The 19,656-nt window shown below is 38.3% G+C and overlaps 3 protein-coding genes across 3 annotated transcripts; all 3 read right to left on the minus strand.

Moving 5' to 3' along the window:
• Positions 1 to 1,596: 1,596 nt before the first annotated feature.
• On the minus strand, positions 1,597 to 4,566 carry LOC114528518. The gene is made up of 2 exons (XM_028550175.1): positions 4,211 to 4,566; positions 1,597 to 2,962 (listed from the first exon to the last, which is right to left on the minus strand). Exon 2 carries the CDS (start codon positions 2,923 to 2,925, stop codon positions 1,615 to 1,617), a length of 1,311 nt encoding a protein of 436 aa, XP_028405976.1. The 5' UTR covers positions 2,926 to 2,962; positions 4,211 to 4,566; the 3' UTR covers positions 1,597 to 1,614.
• Positions 4,567 to 4,795: 229 nt separating this feature from the next.
• On the minus strand, positions 4,796 to 14,928 carry LOC114528538 (folliculin-interacting protein 2-like). The gene is made up of 25 exons (XM_028550200.1): positions 14,813 to 14,928; positions 14,663 to 14,704; positions 13,565 to 13,685; positions 13,350 to 13,477; positions 13,156 to 13,227; positions 12,918 to 13,006; positions 12,679 to 12,795; positions 11,200 to 11,336; positions 11,017 to 11,108; positions 10,570 to 10,705; positions 10,054 to 10,110; positions 9,865 to 9,980; positions 9,596 to 9,713; positions 9,466 to 9,518; positions 7,492 to 9,045; positions 7,315 to 7,356; positions 7,168 to 7,215; positions 6,998 to 7,091; positions 6,759 to 6,820; positions 6,582 to 6,626; positions 6,188 to 6,296; positions 6,042 to 6,092; positions 5,798 to 5,865; positions 5,365 to 5,459; positions 4,796 to 5,008 (listed from the first exon to the last, which is right to left on the minus strand). The coding sequence occupies exons 1-24, from the start codon at positions 14,875 to 14,877 to the stop codon at positions 5,375 to 5,377; spliced, it is 3,501 nt and encodes a 1,166-aa protein (XP_028406001.1). The 5' UTR covers positions 14,878 to 14,928; the 3' UTR covers positions 4,796 to 5,008; positions 5,365 to 5,374.
• Positions 14,929 to 16,402: 1,474 nt separating this feature from the next.
• On the minus strand, positions 16,403 to 18,601 carry LOC114528486. The gene is made up of 3 exons (XM_028550133.1): positions 18,273 to 18,601; positions 17,636 to 17,845; positions 16,403 to 17,120 (listed from the first exon to the last, which is right to left on the minus strand). The coding sequence occupies exons 1-3, from the start codon at positions 18,547 to 18,549 to the stop codon at positions 16,801 to 16,803; spliced, it is 807 nt and encodes a 268-aa protein (XP_028405934.1). The 5' UTR covers positions 18,550 to 18,601; the 3' UTR covers positions 16,403 to 16,800.
• Between the last annotated feature and the right edge of the window lie 1,055 nt (positions 18,602 to 19,656).

The raw sequence follows: 19,656 nt of genomic DNA on the forward strand, positions 1-19,656 counted from the left end.
ATTTCAATCTATGATGATTAACCATACTTTTCTTTCTGCAAATTTTGTGGCGGATTTACCGGAAATTATTTCATACAGCTTGCCTTTTTATAACAGACAAACATTATAGTCATAGGTTTCAGTTTGCATTGGCATAACTGAATATACTTATTGTAAACAATCTGCACGTTCAATCATAAAATAACCTATTTTAGTCATAACATACCTTTTAGAGTTTCAGGCAGGCTTTCACTTGCTTAGACGCTTACTCAAGAGCACGCCCGAAAAAAATCGATATGTGGCAAAATCGTGACACGTCACAAACTGTGACCACGTGAAACAGATTAATTAACAGAAACCGACGACTTATGAGCTTAAGTGTTTTTGTTCAGCAAAGCGCTTCAATACGTCATGAAAACTAATTTATACGTGACTATATACAAAACCGATTTTAATCTTTTCCGCGTACTACTTAAAGTCCATTAGTTTTATCTTTATTCTTTAGATTATGTTGTGAACTAAGTTTTGAACTGTATTTGGTGGTTGTAAAACAGCAAACGACAAGAATTTTATCGAAATATAATGCGGCTATCAACAATGTTATAAATGTCAACGCCATTATCACTGAAACGAATACAAAAGTAGCTTTTCAAGTGTGAATTTCTTGCTATTTCAGTATAGCACAATCACAATATTAGCTAATTCATACACCAGGGACCGGTTGTATAAAACTCGTTAACTTCATTTTACATAGTTAAACCCTAGTTAACTCAGAAATACACGACTCTGATTGACCAATTCTGTCTTTAACTACAGTTAAAAGTTAACTAGTCTTTTATACAACTGTGGCCCCTGATTCATTGCATGCACTATCACAATTCAATCCTTTTCTGGCTTTCTACCAACTTCAGACACCAGTCGCTCGCTGACATTCCCAAGAGCCTCGTCTGCCAACACCAGCTATCAAAGATGGATGCGAAATCAAGTGACACGTATGGAATATGGCTGCAGCAGACGAAACGAAAGCTTCAGCGAGGAGGTAGCTTAACTAGATTTTATGTTGCTTTGATTCAAGTTTCATTTTCTTGTCGACGTATCCCTTTGGGGTTACAAGAAATCTCTTTGGGGTTTGCAAAACCGCCGAAGCGTTTTTAGCGTTGAAAATTTGAATAATGTTGCATGATGATGTACCTGAAGGCTGAGTTTTGAACACATTTTACGCGACATAGAAAAAATATTATTTCAGCTTTTCTTAATATATAAAAATATATTAAGGATTAGTTCAACAGTATTTCACATGTTTGATGTTTCCAATTGGGCGAAATCACACACAATCCTATGGAGATTTTTCGTAATATTTTAATGCATTCTAAATGGATTGGATTCAGATTAAATTACAGCTAAAATCATTATAGATATTAACACATATTAGCTCCCATACACTTGTTTCACAATGATACTCACGATTATTCACTAGTCATGTACCAGGTTTGTTAACATAACATAACACCTATAGTCACTAACTCAATCACTTCACATGCATGCAAATCAAAAAAGTTGAATCAAATAGGATCATGCATGCTAAATTAAACTACGTAATAATTAATAACGTTCAAAGATAATGAGATTGTCCGATCAATTTGAAGATGTTCCAGCTTGCTCACCGTCATTCGGTTCAGTATTGTTAGAGCGGGATTGGGCCATTTTTTTTTTTATAAACGTGTCCAGATCCTCGCAAAATTTTTCCAACTTTTCACGAGTGTCTGGCTCACTCAGTAGCCATTTGTGGTCTTTACACATCTTCTGTATATCTCCCAATGCACGTTCACTACGCATTTCTTCTACTTTCAGATTAAGATTTTCTGATGCATTTAGAATATCTTTAACATATTCATCGAGTTCACGATATGCGGGCTTTAATAATTCAGGATTGGGCGACTGGGATAGATTGAACATAATCTTTCTTATTTCATGACGTAAATCATTACTTATCGGCTGATTTTCACCAAAAAGTTCCTTGATTTTTTCCAGGATTTCATTTTCTCTCCCTGTGATTGTAGGTTGCAAGTCTTCATAAAAATTGCCCAGAGCTTTAAGATTGGAAAACTCGCATTCAATGTCGCATCGTATTTTGCCATTTTCATACCTCAACGATTTAATATATGGAATCGCATCGCGTATGCGATCAAAGTCCGGTTGATTTCCTGAAGCAGTTCCGTTTTGCCCAGGGGAGTCTGGGTCCGGTTGATTCCCTTGAAGTAGCAGAGAAACCTCGTTCTGACCCCGGGATTGTCTGTTTTGAATTGCAGGATTGGAAGAAGCCTGACTTTTCTGTCCACTTTCCGGTTGTTTAAAATACTCTGCCACATCAATAACATTCAGTGTACTATTAGCACGTGTCACAAAAGGATGGATAAACTCAGCCATGTCTCTAATTTCTTTACCAAACCTTTTGTTCAAATCATCTGGACATTTCTTATTAAGATTGGTGGACAACTTAAGACCGAGTTCATTGAAAAACTTTATTATTTTATCAACGTCTGATAAAACCGAGGATAAACCCCTCTCACCGGCGGCCTTCCTTGCATCTGCGGTTTGCTGAAATCTTTTCCTATTATCTGGATGACACATATACAGGAGAACATCGAATTCTGTGATTTCATCTTCACCTTCGTCTTTATCGATAAAGACTATTTTCTTCAACTTTTCTAATTCGCTCTTTAGGTCGTGATGAATTTTTTCTACCTCGTCGTAATATTGGGAGAGAACTGCAGCGATATTCTTTTTATCGGATTCCAGTCTTTCCATCTCTCTGTCTTCTTTTCTTTTTTTTTTATCCCAAATATAATTGATGTATAAAGCAGCAAAGACGGCGAATACGGTTTGAATCACAACACACGTGGCGATAAGCCAACCCCTCGCTTGACTTTCAGAGCTTTCAGACATCCTACGCTGGAGAATATTGCCAAAGCAGTTCAGTTCACTAAGTAAACAAACACAAAGTCACTGAGACACGGCCAAATTAGCGATGTGCATTCCATAGCAAACCTACGCTGTAAGTAACCATAGACCAGTATCATCCAGCCGCGGATACAGCCGAAAATCTGACCGTGTCATATAGGACTAAAAATTTTCCGGTCGGGGGGGGGGAGTGGTCATATAGGACAAAAATTTTCCGGTCGGGGGGAGGGATGGGGCGAATGGCGAAGGGGCTATGGACCCTACGAAACAATCCGTGTACTTTTATAAAACCACAAAACCATTTTCAAAATTTTAGATAAGGTATTTACCGATATTTCATTCACACTCAACATAACGTGAATTTTGCATACACAAATTATTCACAAACTACAGCGTAAATGCAAATTTGTATCATAGGGCGCTTTCCATTAAGCCGCCAAAAATGTCAGACTGGTCATATTTTAAATTGAAACAGACCAATTTAATGTGTTATGTATAAACTATATCCGAGTTCGAAGTCGAGAAGTGTGGAACTTTATTGTTTATCATGCTTATTGCGCAATCAAAAACAGGCCACCGTGTCGCACCGTGGCTCACGTGGCCAAAGCTTGCCCTGTGATTGGTTTGCTACACTGCATCGTGTCCGAACGTTACTATATTTAGTAACAATTGCGCAATAATCTGCACGCTGACCGTGTCAACTAGTTGCTGTGATCGCAGCTTCGAATGCACGACTAGCTTCCGGACATACTCGGTACAATTCGGCAAGCTTTCGGCGAATTTTATAGTTCAGTGTTAACTGAACAAACATAATATGAAACAAGAAATAATGATTGGGAATTTGTTCCCACTTTTAGCAGGAATTGGTAATATGACAACGATTACGAAAGATATTGCTCACATAATTTGTTTTAGACATATATTTCCTTAATTTTGGTGTGATGAATTAATATGTACTTCTAAATAATGTGTGAATATTAGATTGCAGATGGGAGAATTCTGGATGGGAAAATCTGACCGTGGCTCGAGCCACGTTCGATACGGTCTAGATCCGCGCCTGTCATCGACACATACCAGACAGCTGTGAACTTTTGTAACGAGATTCGTCATTCTCGCGCGTTCTAGTACTAGTAAAATAAACGTAACTTCTCGAGCGTAGTTTGCATACGCCATCAGCCAAAACTCGAATTGATGGCGTAAGCAAACAACACTTGAGAGTTGAGAATGACGAATCTTGTGTGGTAGCAAAACATACATAGTTATAACATACCTTTCAGAGTTTCAGGCAGGCTTTCACTTGCTTAGACGCTTACTCAAGAGCACGCTCGAGAAAAATCAATTAATCAAAAGGTGGCAAAATCGTGAAACCACGTGAAACAGATTAATTAACAGAAACCTGAAACCGACGGACTTATGAGCTTAAGTGTTTTTGTTCAGCAAAGTGCTTCAATACGTCATGAAAACTAATTTATACATGACTATACAAAACCGATTTTATAATTCTGGGAATCTAATCTGGGCCCGGTTGTGTAAAACTCTTTACACGATCTTCACATTTCTGACTCCACATGTAGGGGCCGGTTGTATCAAGCCCGTTTAGCTTAAACGGTGGATAAGTCAAAATTAAAATAACACTCTTAGCTACATCTCTCTTGAATGAGTCAAATTGAATATTATGCTCTGAATATGTGGTTGTAAACATTAGCTTTGTACTAAGGTTAACGACATTTAGTTTGCTTGTTGAATAAAACAAATTAAACGATAGACTTGCTTGCTATTTTGAACTTATCCACCGTTTAAGCTAAACGGGCTTGATACAACCGGCCTCAGCTCAACAAGGCTTGTTTGTTGGTATATTTAAAAGAACGATCACAGATATTAAACTTTGTCTTATTTCTTGTGCCCATCATTTTACAGATATGTTAAAGAATATAATTTCCGATTGCATTCAGTGCGACTATATCATGATCTTTTGAAGTTTGTTGACATTGAATACTAGGTGTAAGAGTTGATGACAGTTTTTAATGCACCAGTGAATTTTGCAAATTGCTTGAACGGTTGTTGAATTCTAAAGAAAACAACGTGACTTTCTGTGATATTTGTAGGAAATAACTAGAATAGTTTCAAGTAATGAAGGAACTTTCCGAAAGTAACAAAAAGAATCAGGGAAATATCACTAAATCAAAGGAATTCTTGGGATAAGATCTTGACCTCCTTCACACGTTTGGGAATGGAACAAAAAAACCGGGCAAACAGACCCAAAAGTTAACATAGACTCCCCCTCAATAGGAAAAAGTTAACATAAAAATCTCCCCCCGATAGGAAAAAGTTAACATGAACTCCCCCTCAATAGGAACAAGTTAACATAGAACTCCCCCCCCGATAGCAAAAAGTTAACATGAACTCCCCCCCGATATATCGTACCTGTGCTCGTTTAGGGAAGTGGTATACGTGAGACTGCCAGGGGGGAGTGCACTCCAATAATGCTCATTATCAATGCGAGGTCACATTCGCCGTAACTAAAAACACGTCAAATTAAATCCATGTAAAAACGTTTGCATTTTGATGAAGTTAAATACTGTTATAGACGAATTTAAGCATGGTCAGTGGGCTCGGCAGGAACAATCTTTGAGGGAGAAAACAAGAATTGTGAGCCCGAACCTTCTTATCGAATTAAAAAAATCTGAAATCCGGTGGGAAAATTATTGGGGGGAGGGCGTCCCTCCTCTTGGGCTTTGCCGGCGCCACTGGGCATGGGCCAACGTCGTACCCAGGGTCTTAACTTGTGGGAAAGACGCTGGGTACGAGGTTGGGCATGTACATATGCAGTTAATCGTCTCCTGATAAAAACTCTTACCCAAATGTCGACATAAGATCTCGCATTGTTACATATTTCTTTTGTGTGAGTAAATACTCCGAGACGACCTGGAAATAACAAAATTCATCGATCATTAATAGACAGTTAAATTTGGTTCATTTCAAAGGGAAGCTCATAGAATATGTATATTGCCCTATATTCAATATTTCACAATATGAAACAGTAGGGATTACAGCAAATTTTACGACGAGGAAAATCAGGAAATACAGAATTCAAATCGCACCTTGCTTCGTAGATACAACTCTTTCATTTTGTCCTCGAGATGCATCAGACACTAAGTTTTAAAATGAAAAGAAACTGTTACCAGAATGTAATCGTGTCATGGATATCAGTCCAGTATATAAAATGAAGTTCGTTTTGTTTACTTACAAATGTGGCGGGCATGTTTAACTCCCAGAGATCGCAAAATGATGTGAGAAAATTGTGAACTAATGTTGACCGCTCGGCTTTTTTTGAGCGAATTCCGCTTGGATGGTTTCTGTAGGTAAATTAAAGTTGAAACGACCATTTAGTTGATGGATAAATAATGATGAAGTAGATAGCGACACAAAAAGATACCTTTGTTGACAAGAATTTACGTTGTGTTGCTAGTAATACGTAGTAACAGCCCTACCATTGAACTGAAATAAAGACTGGAACGCTAGCTCTTTGACTTTCCCTCAGAGCTAGCTTTTCTTCGCAGAGCTAGCGTTCCAGTCTTTATTTCAGTTCAGTGGACCTAACTTTGAAATGACACATTACGTAATGAATATTATGACATTACCCAGTGCTTTTTCTCTGTTTTGATAGTGTCTTAATCGTGCATTCCCTGGTAATAAAAAGCAGAAGACATAAGTAGGGATTACACGAGGTTTATGAGGACAAATAGCCTGGTTGAAATTTCACTGATGAAGGCCCGGGTTTACGGACCGAAAGATCTTCAAAAGGTTAATTAACAAACCATTTGTCTGTGTCTCCAGTAATGATGACAGATTCGGATATTGGACTGTCCACAACTGGTTCCTAGGTTGATAAAAAAATTAGAAAAGTTAATATCCTAATCTAGACTTCATGGTAGCTCTATCAGTTCTAAACTGTTCTTCCTAGAGATCCAGTAAAGATCATCTCTTATTGATCCAGTGTTACTACAGGAGGAAACCTAAACTAACTTCAAACTGGAAACGATATATATCTAGTTACCTCAAGTGATATATGCAGGCCTTGCTTCGCCTGCTCTTCTGTACAGCGGTCCGTACCATGAAGAACAAAGTCCGGAACATATTCATTACAATACCTGCATGTGGAAGATGATTTCACATTACATTTTCCCGTTTGCTTACCGATTGCTAAAAATTTTTAAACAAACTTACCCAGCCATCAGAGATCTTCCAAAACTAAAGAGTTGACAGTCCTGAGAGCTATGTGGAAATAAATACACAGAAATATAGGACAGGGCTTTTTTACAGAGGCTTTTTTACCATTATTAAAACCATTATTATGAAAAGAAATGAACTTACGTTTTGCAAGACACATCATCTTTTGTGAACTCTTCATCAAGTCTAAATGTGGAGTTTAAAAGTCAGTCTTAGTAAACATCTTGAGAGAATTTTGAGCCGCTGTAACCTCCCTGAAAAACATTCTGCATTCTCTCCCCCCCCCTTACTTCATAGTTTCAAGTGTTCCTAAGCACTTACCGAGCCTCCGGTAACTCTAACATGCACGCCTGATCTTCAATGCCGAAGTTCCCAGTAAAACTTTCATCAGACTGCAAACAATGTTCATTTAAGCCAGAATCAGTCGACAGACTGCTCAACGACCCGCGTTCAGCTCCGAAAGATTGCACCGAGATCCCGCTCGAGTAACCTTCGGAATTCAACGTAGTTGACGACGAGCAACGACCGTTCTCGCCAAAATCCGTTTCGACGACCCGACAGCGACACGACTTAATTTTCTCGCAATCCTGACACAGGCAGCCATTAGATTGACTCGTGAGAGTTTTAAAATCGTGTTCGGCAAAGTTTAATTGTCCTTTACACAAGGGACAAAGTGGATAAGACGATATAAACATATTTAAAACATTTTGTCGATCCAGCGACAGTATTTTCCCGTCCTTTTGAACACAAACTTTTGAACCTTTGGTATGAGACTCTTTCTCAGAGCTGTATCTTCGAGCCTCTCTGGATTTTGTGTTCAAAGTTTCGTCAAAAGATTTCGCTGATAAACAGCGTCTGTCCAGACTCCTCGCGTTTCTGTTACAACAGGATGTTCTTAAAAAAGACGTCCACATTTTGTGTTCTTTCGTGTTTCCTCTACACACGCCATTACAATGGCACAAATGTTCATTTATTTCTTGTGAAATATCGCCGGAAAGTTCACTTCTTAAATCAACATTTTCACATTCTTCACATAACCTTTCGTCCGAACACGTTAAAGAGTTAACCGATCCCTTTTCTTCGTTTGTTCGTCTAGAATCGTCAGTACAATCGCGACAATTTTCCAAACACTTCTTCAAATCTCCGGATAAATTCCTGCAATCTTGAACTGGTATTTCACCATTACACAGGAGATTTTTCGAACTTTGTTCAGATTTCGTCCGACAATTTATAGAATCGTTAAAACAATTATCAGAATCTTTCAAATCCCCGTTTGAGAAATTCCTAGAAATGCGCACACAATTCCCGGAATTTGTATCATTTTTGGGTACCTCCATCGAGCTATCAAAATCCGTCGAGCAAATTCCGGAATCTTCACCACAGGAGTCGACAATTTCCGTAGGTAACTTCGTTTGAGAATTCTCAGAAATTTCCACATTTTCCTCCGGACAATCCGAGACTTCGGAACACCCGATACCATTGTTGGAATTCATCGGTAATTTCTCGGAAGGCACTTGTAAATAACTAGTTGAACTCTGCGATATAAGTGCAGAATATTTGTTCAAAATCTCCTCTTGGGAGCTTCGCTTAGGTTCTGTTATAACTTCCTCAGAGTTTTCGACGATTGTGTCACATTTTGGTCTAACTTGCGTTTCGTCTTCTCTTTCCAATTCGTTGGCTCTCGACTGGCATTCAAGCGAGTCAAGGTAACCAGTCAAATGGCTGGGCGATTGTTCCAGTGGCTGTTCAAAGACTTCGCTACAGCGTATGAAGTATGAGAGGATGTGTAGAACTACAGTGACAATTTGCTGGTCTTGACCGAGGATAACTGTTCTTGCCATTTTGGTTGGGTTGCCACAAGCCCCGTAGAGCTCACTAGAAATACGTTAAACATTGATCAAAAATAGAATACTTTGTAAGTTCTAAACTGTTCTTCCTAGAGGTCCAGTAAGGATGATCTCTTATTGATCCAGTGTTACTACAGGAGGAAACTTAAACTAAACTAACTTTATTTATACTGGATAGCTCTATCAGTTCCAAACTGTTCTTCCTAGAGGTCCAGTAAGGATCATCTCTTATTGATCCAGTGTTACTACAGGAGGAAACCTAAACTAAACTAACTTTATTTATAGTGAATAGCTCTATCAGTTCTAAACTGTTCTTCCTAGAGGTCCAGTAAGGATCATCTCTTATTGATCCAGTGTTACTACAGGAGGAAACCTACACTAAACGAACTTTATTTATACTGGATAGCTCTATTATGCTCTATCAGTTCTGCGGTTTGATTCAACTCACCTCAACTGTGCCCACAGAGGATTGTATGGATGTGATTCCCCAAGGACATTAAGCTTCAAAATAAAAAGGAAAACACAACAACATTATGCATGCGCAATGGCTTACAGAGATTCTTAGTTAAAGAACGTACTGTTTCAGAAGAATGCTTGTCCAGGTACGCTCGCCTTGCCACGTCAGATGACGGTGTCACTGTGGTTACCCAGGCAACATGAAACGTCAAAACAGCGGTCAACAACGTAGACAAGAAACTAAAACAGAAATCGACAGTTGCAGACTTAACTAACCTCTAATTACACCTTGCCACTTTTTTGAGCGTTTTTTGAGCACAAAATCTATCAAGTTTCGATCAATAAATTGATTTATATCACCGCTAATTCGTTTAAAATTTCAATAACTTACTAATTTGTTTGTTTTGTATTGTACAGTTCAACAGCGTTTACGATTTGAGGCACAAGATCTTCGCATATTGTGTTGCATTGATCAGGTTCGGATAGCATCGTCAACCATAGTGGGTTCTGAAATACAGCCGAGTATTTATCAAGAATTTGCATTTGAAGTGCTTTGAAAGTGATTTGTTTATAGCCTCACCCTGATTCTTGGCGCGTAGTACAGGTTGAGGATATTTTCAGCAAAGGTATTGGCGGCCTAGAAAGGTGAATTGTAAAAATTGGATAAAACGATGATGGACATGGCTACATCTCAGTGATGTGACGTGTTAAAGGTCGGTTCACATGATCCAATTCACTTCTGACGTATGGAATGTAGTCTGTTATAGATAAAGCAATACTGTATTGGCTTTAGTAGATTTGCTGCCAATATATTTTGCAAGTCGACAGCAGTGGCGTAGCCAGCCCGACAAGTTAGTCATGCTATGCTAATATTTTGGTGTTCATTGACTGTGAAAACAATGAATTTCTAAAGAAATGAATAATGGTAATAACAGAAAATTTGCATAGCATGACTAAATCGTCAGGCTGGCTACGCCACTGGTCGACAGACTATAAAACATCCGTCAGAAGTGAATTGGATCAGACAGAGTAGAATCGTATGTAAAGACAGTCAGACTTGATAAAATGTTGTATCCTTTTAGCTAAAGACACGTACAATTTTCAGAAGAGCATCTTGAGAACTTCCAGACATTTGGACCGAGGGTAGTAAGGCTTTTTCGACCATTCTCTTTAAGCGGTGAATGTGGGACTCGAACAGAGGGAAATGAGAGAAAACGAAATTTTGAAACAGTCTAAAGAAAAAGAGAAATTTGTCATCAAATGTCGTATTAAAGAGTCTAAAATAGGCAAAAACACTTCATGACGTTTCGACCGAAGGGTTTTCATCAGGAGGGAGCCTCTTGCGAGATGGCAGACAAGACTTCACTAAATTACCACGAAACAATATCTTGGGAATGATGTCATTGTTTACATCAGAAATATTCAATACGACAAGAAATCTCCAGGGCAAATATCTATACAAACGACTTCCAAAGAGATATTCCGTAGGTCGATCTATTATTATAGCTACAACACGTATCAAGAATCTCTTTCACAAATTTACCTGTTGCATTCCTCCGACGAGTTCTTGTCTTCCCAGAGTGTAAATAAGACTCCAATTCCAATTTTAGGTCGACGTCTTGATCTCATTGACATCTAAAAGATGAATCCAAAATTAGAAAAACCTAAACAACTTTTACTGTGTTCACCTCGAACAAGAAACAAACATAAAGTCTAGTTAAGTTACCTCCTCGCTGAAGCTTTCGTTTCGTCTGCTGCAGCCATATTCCATACGTGTCACTTGGTTTCGCATCCATCGTCTTTGATAACTGGTGCTGGTGTTGGCAGACGAGGTTCTTGGGAATGTCAGCGAGCGACTGGTGTCTGAAGTTGGTAGAAAGCCAGAAAGGGATTGAATTGTGATAGTGCATGCATATGAATCAGGAGCCACAGTTGTATAAAAGACTAGTTAACTTTTAACTGTAGTTAAAGACAGAATTGGTCAATCAGAGTCGTGTATTTCTGAGTTAACTAGGATTTAACTATGCAAAATGAAGTTAACGAGTTTTATACAACCGGTCCCTGTTGTATGAATTAGCTAATATTGTGATTGTGCTATACTGAAATAGCAAGAAATTCACACTTGAAAAGCTACTTTTGTATTCATTTCAGTTATAATGGCGTTGACATTTATAACATTGTGGATAGCCGCGTTATATTTTGAAAAAACCCTTGTCGTTTGGTGTTTAACAATCACCACCAAATACAGTTCAAAGCTTAGTTCACTACAAAATCTAAAGAATAAAGTTAAAATAAATGAATTTTGAGTGGTACGCCGAAAAGATTTTATGTTTTGAACGTTTTCCCGCCAAAATACACGACATATAAAAAATCTCCTCTTACAGCTAAATAAGCTAATGTTTATCACGAGTGCTTCATGTGAGGTAAACGGAAATCCTTGCATTTAAAGCACACGAGAGATTATCTCAATCACGAGTTTTCAAGTATGTTAGATTAACTCTTTGTTATGGCGAAGAAAGAAGAGATTATATTTCAAGAAAGAGCATGCATGTTAAAATAAGTAAAATTGCAAGGTTTGACGGCGAAATATTGTAAAATGAGGAAAATATAGCCTGCAAATTTCGAAATTTATATATTTTTGCGCAAGGGAAATTGGCTCCACTTTTTTGCTGAAAATGATAACAATTTCCGCGTGCACTAAAAAAGTATATAAATTTCTGAGGACAATTATTCGTCAAATTAGCCTTTCTCACGATGACGAATGTGTCGCCATTTTTGGGGTAATTTTTTTTTAATTGTGAGCGCAAGACCTTGTCAGGGCGTCTGTCATTAATTTTAGTCTTACCTTATTGTTCAAATGGTCTATGGACTCTTAAAAAATTATTCTTAGAATGCTATTATTGTTTAAACGGATTGAAAGTACGAAAATTGAAAGTACCCCCAAAATGGCGGATATTCCTCATCGTGAGGAAGGCTAATTGGACGAGAAACGCTGGTAAGTTAAATTATATCAACCAGCAGCACAAACACTAGTGTATTTTGTTAACCCAGGAGATGCATTGCATTGAATTAGCTGGTGAGTTCTTTAACCCCAAGGAATTAAGGGAGACGTGCTGAGCAGCCGTTGTTTTATCAGTTTGGCACAAAACACTTCAATGCAAATGAAAATAAATCGTTGTGTGGTGTAAACTATACATGTTGCTACCTGACATGGAATTTGAAAGTCCTTCGGCAAAGTTTTGAAGTTGAAGTGTTCGTGGCAAGGATTTGAAATTTCCAGGGACTGGGACCGATTGTGCCACAACTGAACTCTCTTCATTATCTGGAGTGAAAGAAAAGAGCTTGTTTTTTTGGGGCATATATAAATATAAGTGTGATATACTGTTATTAAATAATGAAAGAGCATTCGTATTTAAATGTCAATCATGCAGTAGTACTCAGTACCTGAGCTTGTGACAGGGGAGGCCAAAGAGGAAACACTAGACATGGATTCGCTGAACCGTAAACTTTCAGATGAACGGTTGGATGTTGGGCTAAATAATAAAATAAATAATGGTGTAAGCTAGCAAATATTGGATTACAAGTGAAGGTTTTTATACAGGAGGAGACTTTCCAGATCTAATCTACCCTGGTTAACCAGGATAGACACAGGGGGTGTACCATGATATTGATAACAGTATACCTGCCACCATGTTGCGATGCTCTGGGTCTGTTCAAGGCGAACACTTTGGTCAGAAGTAGTTGTGGAGGGTTCCTGGAAAACAACAGTAATCATATGTTAAATCAATGAAACATGTGTTTGCAAACACTACCTAAAGGTACTTGAAATAGTTGGGTCTTATTTCAATAATTCACATGTGTTTCGGAAAGTTTTACCTGATTGAATGAGCTTTAACTGTCGGCCCTTTGTAAGTCATCTCAACTGACCCAAATATCATTTCTCCCAGCAGCTGAGCATCGGAGCTGACTCGTTTCCTCGTAGGACGAGTGGCTCCACTCCATTGCTTAAAATTTAAAAGTAGAATGTCAAAGAAAAAGCAACAACTTTTAAACTAATCAAGAACAAATTTTCTCAAACTATTCCACAATACCTGTTCTGTTTCATCTTGTATATCAGTTTTGGAATCAAAGAGAACAAACTTATCTCCTCTCTTGTCGTGGTCTTTGTACACCAACACTCGAACTTGAGATTTATCGAGATTTGGTAGTCCTCTGTATAAAAAAGTGACCACAAATTATCAATGTGGCATGCATATATTAGAATAACGTAACTTATCTTAATTTGATGTCAATCAGGCATGAAAATTTTTATGAGATTAGTTGAGATTTGCATCCAAATTCATTGATTCAATTTCAACTATTTGGTGAAAATGTGTTTAAATAATTTTAGTGAATTATTCTTTCTATTATTGATGCTAAGCAACAGAATGTCAGTGATGGGGTTGTGCCATTAATGGTTGATAGGTGGGCAATATTTCAAATTTGATACAAATTCAAAATCATATTTGGTCAAATAACTGAGCACTGTTTAGCTTACATCACCAATTACCAGCTTGCATGAAGCAGAACTAATCACATGAACACCAGTTTGATGCTTTTAGCAGGGTATGTTCAACCAAAGATGATAATGCAATTTTTCTGAGATTCAATTGTCAGCAAATAATATCAAGCATGCTAAATTGTCATGACCTTTTAAACTTTTGTCAGATTCGAAAATCTTAAATGACTTCCTCAAGAACAAAGCTTCATTAAGCCTCACAAAACTTTGACATTGCCCCCTGAAGCAAATTGAAGTCCAAAATGCAAACGAAAATGTTTCATAACAGTTTGTACGTATGTCACCTGACTATACGCAGAGAATTATAAAGTTTGTAAACGATTCGAAATTTGAAACAGTACAACACTTGAATTTTAAAATTTACAGATGTGATTTATTCACTTCGTGCATTACATACTGCTGTGTATTCAATACAAGGTGTTCAAGCAACCTAGTTTTAACAACGATCGCCCAGACACTATAAAATGGTAGATATACTTTTCAATGCAAAATAACTCAAGCTAACCCGCAAATAAACACAAATTCACAAGCGCGGCAAATGACTGCAAACAACACGATCTTACAACAGTTAAGACAACATATAAAATGCATAATATTAAACGCATCTGATTGCAAAATACATCGAACAGACCTTTCGATTAGGTGAAAATTTTCAAGCCAAGAATCATCATCACTAGAATGGAAAAAAGTACAAAGTGTCTGGTGTTAATTCATGTCTCAAAACTCTCCCGATTTCCGTGTAACTTTGCAAGGTGATCGATATAATACTTATCTTACGTACCTGTCAGAAACGTGGACTTTTTTCGCCTGTTTTCTGTGTCCAAATCTGAAGATTTTGGAAAACATCGTTTTCGCTGTGTTATGACTGCAAGGAGTAAGCCATTACGGTGCTGTTATAAGTCACATGAAGGCAATTAAGCAATCTGATTGGTTAAGAAATATCGCGGGAGAAAGTATAGTATTTAAAGACCAAAATAAAATATGTCAAAAATTTGCCGATTTTGAGGTTGTTTCGAATCGTTTGAAGAGTGTTGTTGTTAACATGGAACTCCGGGATTCTTTCTTTAACTCCAGCATTGATTTTATATGCGAAAACCTTAAAAACACGCGTTTATTTTGAGAAATTGCAACAACTTGCGATTCGGAATTTTGTCGGCTGATTGCCTGAACCAATCAGATTCGAGAATGATAACAACAATGCCGTCTGCATGTGAGAAGTCATAAGACCGTCTCATGATGCCCGATGATACGGAAACCGTATGATGACAGGAAGAATCAGCCGCTTTTCAAAGCCCACTGCCTGCTTGTATAAACACGAAACGGCTTTTTAGGCAAAGACTCGCGTAATCGGAAACAGAAATAGATAGCATTTTGAAGCAGAAATGAGATGTGTAGATTGTTCGCTTGGACATGACGATTTATCGAAGCACAGTGCTCCTTGATATACACAGTATCAGTCTAGCAGGAAGTCTGTTCTCCTGTTGCTAAGGATTAATTATTCTCAAGTTCTGATTGAGAAAACGTGGGATGAGCCGAAGAGGTTTATGTTGATTGTAGAAGTCTACGAACTCAGACGCGATTTCCCATTCCCACGCTCATTATAAAAAGCTAGTCAATTTTACCCGTCGTGTGGTGGATGTGAAACTGTGTGAGTTTAGCTTGTTTTTTACGTCGTCGTATATGCTAATTAGTCTTCCAATATCGCAGAGATATATTGTCACTCTATCACATCCGCCAGGTTGTTAGGTGCCACTGTTACAGTAAAAGTGAAGCAGACCTTTCACCGTAGGTCGGGATAGTACCAGAAAGTATATTCAAAAGTGGACATGTACTTCCGATATTTCTTCAAATAAAAAAATTCGCGAAAAAACTACCTTCAAATTGAATTCAATTAAGCCTATACTTGCACTGATTCCGGGGGAGGTACTTGGCACACAACCCACGCTTCCCAAAATAGCCCACTACAGCACTACTCCCCCTGCATCTGACGTAAGGTGTGCATATTTGCACGTCTAGCCCACCAATGTAGAACACAGACCTATATGGTCAATTTGATTAAAATTCATTCTTGGCTTCGCCACACTTTATAAAGCATATCATATATCTTTCCTTCTGCGAACTTCTGTGATCTTGAAGTAAAAAACAAATTCCAAATAAACAGGACATCTTGAGAGTCAAAATATGAATCAAGCAAGACACAGGTTGAAACTGTAAATTCTCGACTTTATACTTTGAAATAAAGTTACAGTTTCAACCTGTGTCTTGCTTGATTCATATTTCGACTCTCAAGATGTCCTGTTTATTCGGAATTTGTTTTTTACAGTTTACTTTTTTAAATTGTCGCCTGGTCATGGTTTTCTGTGATTTTATTTCCATTTTAATTTCCTGTAACAGTTGGTCAGTTTAGTTGTAAAATAAACTTTTAACAAAGATTTAAACTGTGGGTATAAATTTTATCATTTATTAGTTTGTTTACCGCTCTTAAACCTACAAGATGACTATCCTAGCTAATTTGCACGCATAATCAGTCAAGGATGAGGGAAAATGCGTTTAGTTCACAAGTTTGATATTAAGTTTAATATAAAGTAATCTAGTTCAGAAATGACAGGAATAGAAATTTCTTAGGGTGAGTGTTAAAAATATGAATAAACATTTCAAATTGGTTTATAGAATAAGAACTGGAAGCTAACAACGCAAATCGTCACCACAGAGGCTTGTTTAAAAAAGTAACTTTATATAGGTTGAATAAGTGTGTATTTTCCTGACCGGCTAACGGTATCGCCTGAATCGTGGCTTGCCGGCATCCCGTCGCTTCACCTCGCCATTGACTCGGATGTCGCTCCTCTGCGTCGGATTGCGCAATATCCACATGGTCTCGAAAGTGCGGAAATATTTCTCGCACGAGCCTTCGACGAAGATCTCAGTCGGCGCGCGTTCGGGTTTGTCGATTTCCGAAGCGATACGAATGGAACTGATGGAGACGGGGTGGTCGAATTCGAAGGCGATCCACTGCATTCCGGGGGGTGCTTGACCATTTGAGACCCAAATGGTTTCTGGGTTGTTGTCGAATGCGTTGCTAGGATAGTAACCTAAGAAAGAGACAAAGAATAAAAAAAGGAATCGTTGTGTTTGAAGACGGGCCTAGGGGCAGCAACACAATATATCTCATATTATTTGAAATGCAGGAACCTGTTCTTCACGAAAGGTGGATATAGCGCTGCCTTAGTTTTGTCTATGGTGATTACTGAAAACTTTTGTAAGTTCTTCAGTAGTTCAGTTATAGTTGTAAGAAATATAACGAGTGATATCCCAAAATGAAGCCAGTTTGTTGCGTGTGCGGTTTGTTAAATGTACAGGAAGAAATGGCTCTGATTGTTTCAGTTGAATTAAGGGGGGCATTTTGATAGCATTGAGTTCTTGAACCTGGTTCTCAAGCCACCGACTGTCGACAGTGTATATTGTCGGTGGTCACTGAAGAATAAAGTGCTTTTTATTTTGTATAAATGTTCTTCGTCACCGACCGCCAACAATACATCATCGACTGTCGGTGATTACTGGGAACCTGGGAACCAGGCTTTAAGACGGTGATTATCCGCTGACATACCTGGACCGAAGTAGCTGCTGGCGTAAGCCTTGGTTGGGTTCTCAACGAGATTCTTGTTGGAACTTGAGGAGCTGAACATTTGAATACTCGACACTGTCCAGACGATTTGTACTTCGGCGGAATTGCGCAGCCTCCAGAATGGGTAACTGCCGTTAGTGTAGGGACACTTGTCCTCGCAGAACCCGGATGGAGAATCACATTCGTGGATACCTGTGGAAGCATAGTGAAAATATGCATGAATCGCCTGCGTAGAAGAAAATGATAGGAGCTACAGTGTCTCTTTGAACATGCACTTGACCAAAAAGATATGATCCTTACAGGATCTCTTGGTAGAACGGTCTAGAACTGATAGAACTATCGATAAATAAACTCAGTTTAGTTTAGTTTTCCTCCTGTAGTAACACTGGATCAATACGAGATTATCCTTACTGGACCTCTAGGAAGAACAGTTTAGAACTGATAGAGCTATCCAGTGTAAATAAAGTTAGTTTAGTTTAGGTTTCCTCCTGTAGTAACACTGGATCAATAAGAGATGATCCTTACTGGACCTCTAGGAAGAACTAATAGAGCTATCCACGTATGCATCTATTTAGCCCGTAAACATGAAAGTATAAATATGAAAAACATTCACACAAACCTTCAGATAGTTCTTTACAGATTGCCATTCTTTGAGCCCGGTATTTTGGGTCAGTGTGCCATTCCCAGCTCTCGCAATAGCCTAGTTTGAAAGGTCTGCTCCAGGGTGGAATAACAAGATGCGAATAAACTTTGTGATCGCGCGACAATCCAAAATCTTTGAGCTTCTCCAGAGGAATAAATGTTCCTTCCTTTTCGTTTCCCAAGAAAAATCCCTGAACAGCACACGCCAGTAAAGCGAAAACGCTTAGTTCCAGAGCAAAATTTAGCGAAGCCATCTTGAGTTCTCTTCTTTTGCCACCGACGAATGAGAACGCTGATTTGCGAGGCAGCTTTTATAGAGCAAGAAACGGTTCAACGTGATGACACGACTTTGACAACGTTGGCAGTGTCGTGGACTTGGCAACGGGAGTAGTTTTAAATGGAATTTGTTTTGTGTCCTTTATTGCATTGTTTTGAATTAACGTTATCTTTCTCATTTGAATTCGTCATTGTAATTGATCTGTGTATATATCAAACTACACGCTTATTCAAAAATGCCTGGTGAAGTTTCTCGCTCAAAGCAAAACCTTTTGAGAAGTTTATTTGAACAAGGATATGAGCGGAATGTTATGCTCTGCCAGTTAAGCGGAGCAAGTTCGCTTCAGTGTTTGTGCATATATATTCTTGTGTGGATGACAGAAGTTGACTTGCCTTATAGCCGAGTCGTCTTGTTTTACAAAAAAATTCTCGAACCAAGGAACACAAAATCGATGACAAAACGTGTTTATCGTAAATAAAAAGGAGTAGTGATAGACGTTAATATCTTTTTGATTTCGCGCCATTCAAAATATAGCTTTCAGTATAGGACTTACTATAGAGTATAGTAATCTATTGATTTCTTTAATCAATTTCATAAAATATATTGATTAATTCCGGCTTGTTTCAAAGGATGCAATACATCACAACTTTAAACCATCTTCGAGCTTCGTGTTGACATCCTTGTACTTGGAAAAACTAAACTAAATTACGAAGACCAACAGCTTAACTTGATCAAATTGAAATACGTTGTCAAAAGAACCTTTTTAGGCGGTCATTCACATTGACATTGTAATGTGATATGACTCCTGTTTTATCCACTTTCAGAGGAAGCATAGCCTGCGCCGCAGACCCATGCCCGAAATAGAAAGGCGGGGAATAAAAAGGGGGTATTTCCGCCATATTCCGTCTATGCGTAGACTAGAGGAAGCACTGCTGGCGGTGATGCATTTGATGGATGAATTAGTTCAACACTGATCAGCGCTTTCTGAGAAAGAAACTCGGAGTATATACCGCGGAAATATATAACTTTCGCAACTCAAAGAATCGTTAGTTTGTCACAATCCAGCCCACAGCGAAGAGTAATA

Source organism: Dendronephthya gigantea, unplaced genomic scaffold (assembly GCF_004324835.1).
Source record: "Dendronephthya gigantea isolate DGI-Jeju-01 unplaced genomic scaffold, DenGig_1.0 000050F, whole genome shotgun sequence".
Taxonomy (NCBI): domain Eukaryota; kingdom Metazoa; phylum Cnidaria; class Anthozoa; order Malacalcyonacea; family Nephtheidae; genus Dendronephthya; species Dendronephthya gigantea.

What these genes read in the sequence shown, in the direction of transcription:
- LOC114528518 (XM_028550175.1), bottom strand. Translation starts at nt 2,925, where the DNA reads ATGTCTGAAAGCTCTGAAAGTCAAGCGAGGGGTTGGCTTATCGCCACG.
- LOC114528538 (XM_028550200.1), bottom strand. Translation starts at nt 14,877, where the DNA reads ATGTTTTCCAAAATCTTCAGATTTGGACACAGAAAACAGGCGAAAAAA. An exon ending in TAAACATGCCCGCCACATTT is followed by an intron (nt 6,093 to 6,187) that starts GTAAGTAAACAA and finishes TTTAAAACTTAG; the next exon opens with TGTCTGATGCATCTCGAGGA. An exon ending in GATCTTATGTCGACATTTGG is followed by an intron (nt 5,460 to 5,797) that starts GTAAGAGTTTTT and finishes ACGTGTTTTTAG; the next exon opens with TTACGGCGAATGTGACCTCG.
- LOC114528486 (XM_028550133.1), bottom strand. Translation starts at nt 18,549, where the DNA reads ATGGCTTCGCTAAATTTTGCTCTGGAACTAAGCGTTTTCGCTTTACTG. An exon ending in CTGTAAAGAACTATCTGAAG is followed by an intron (nt 17,846 to 18,272) that starts GTTTGTGTGAAT and finishes ATGCTTCCACAG; the next exon opens with GTATCCACGAATGTGATTCT. An exon ending in CAGCAGCTACTTCGGTCCAG is followed by an intron (nt 17,121 to 17,635) that starts GTATGTCAGCGG and finishes TCTCTTTCTTAG; the next exon opens with GTTACTATCCTAGCAACGCA.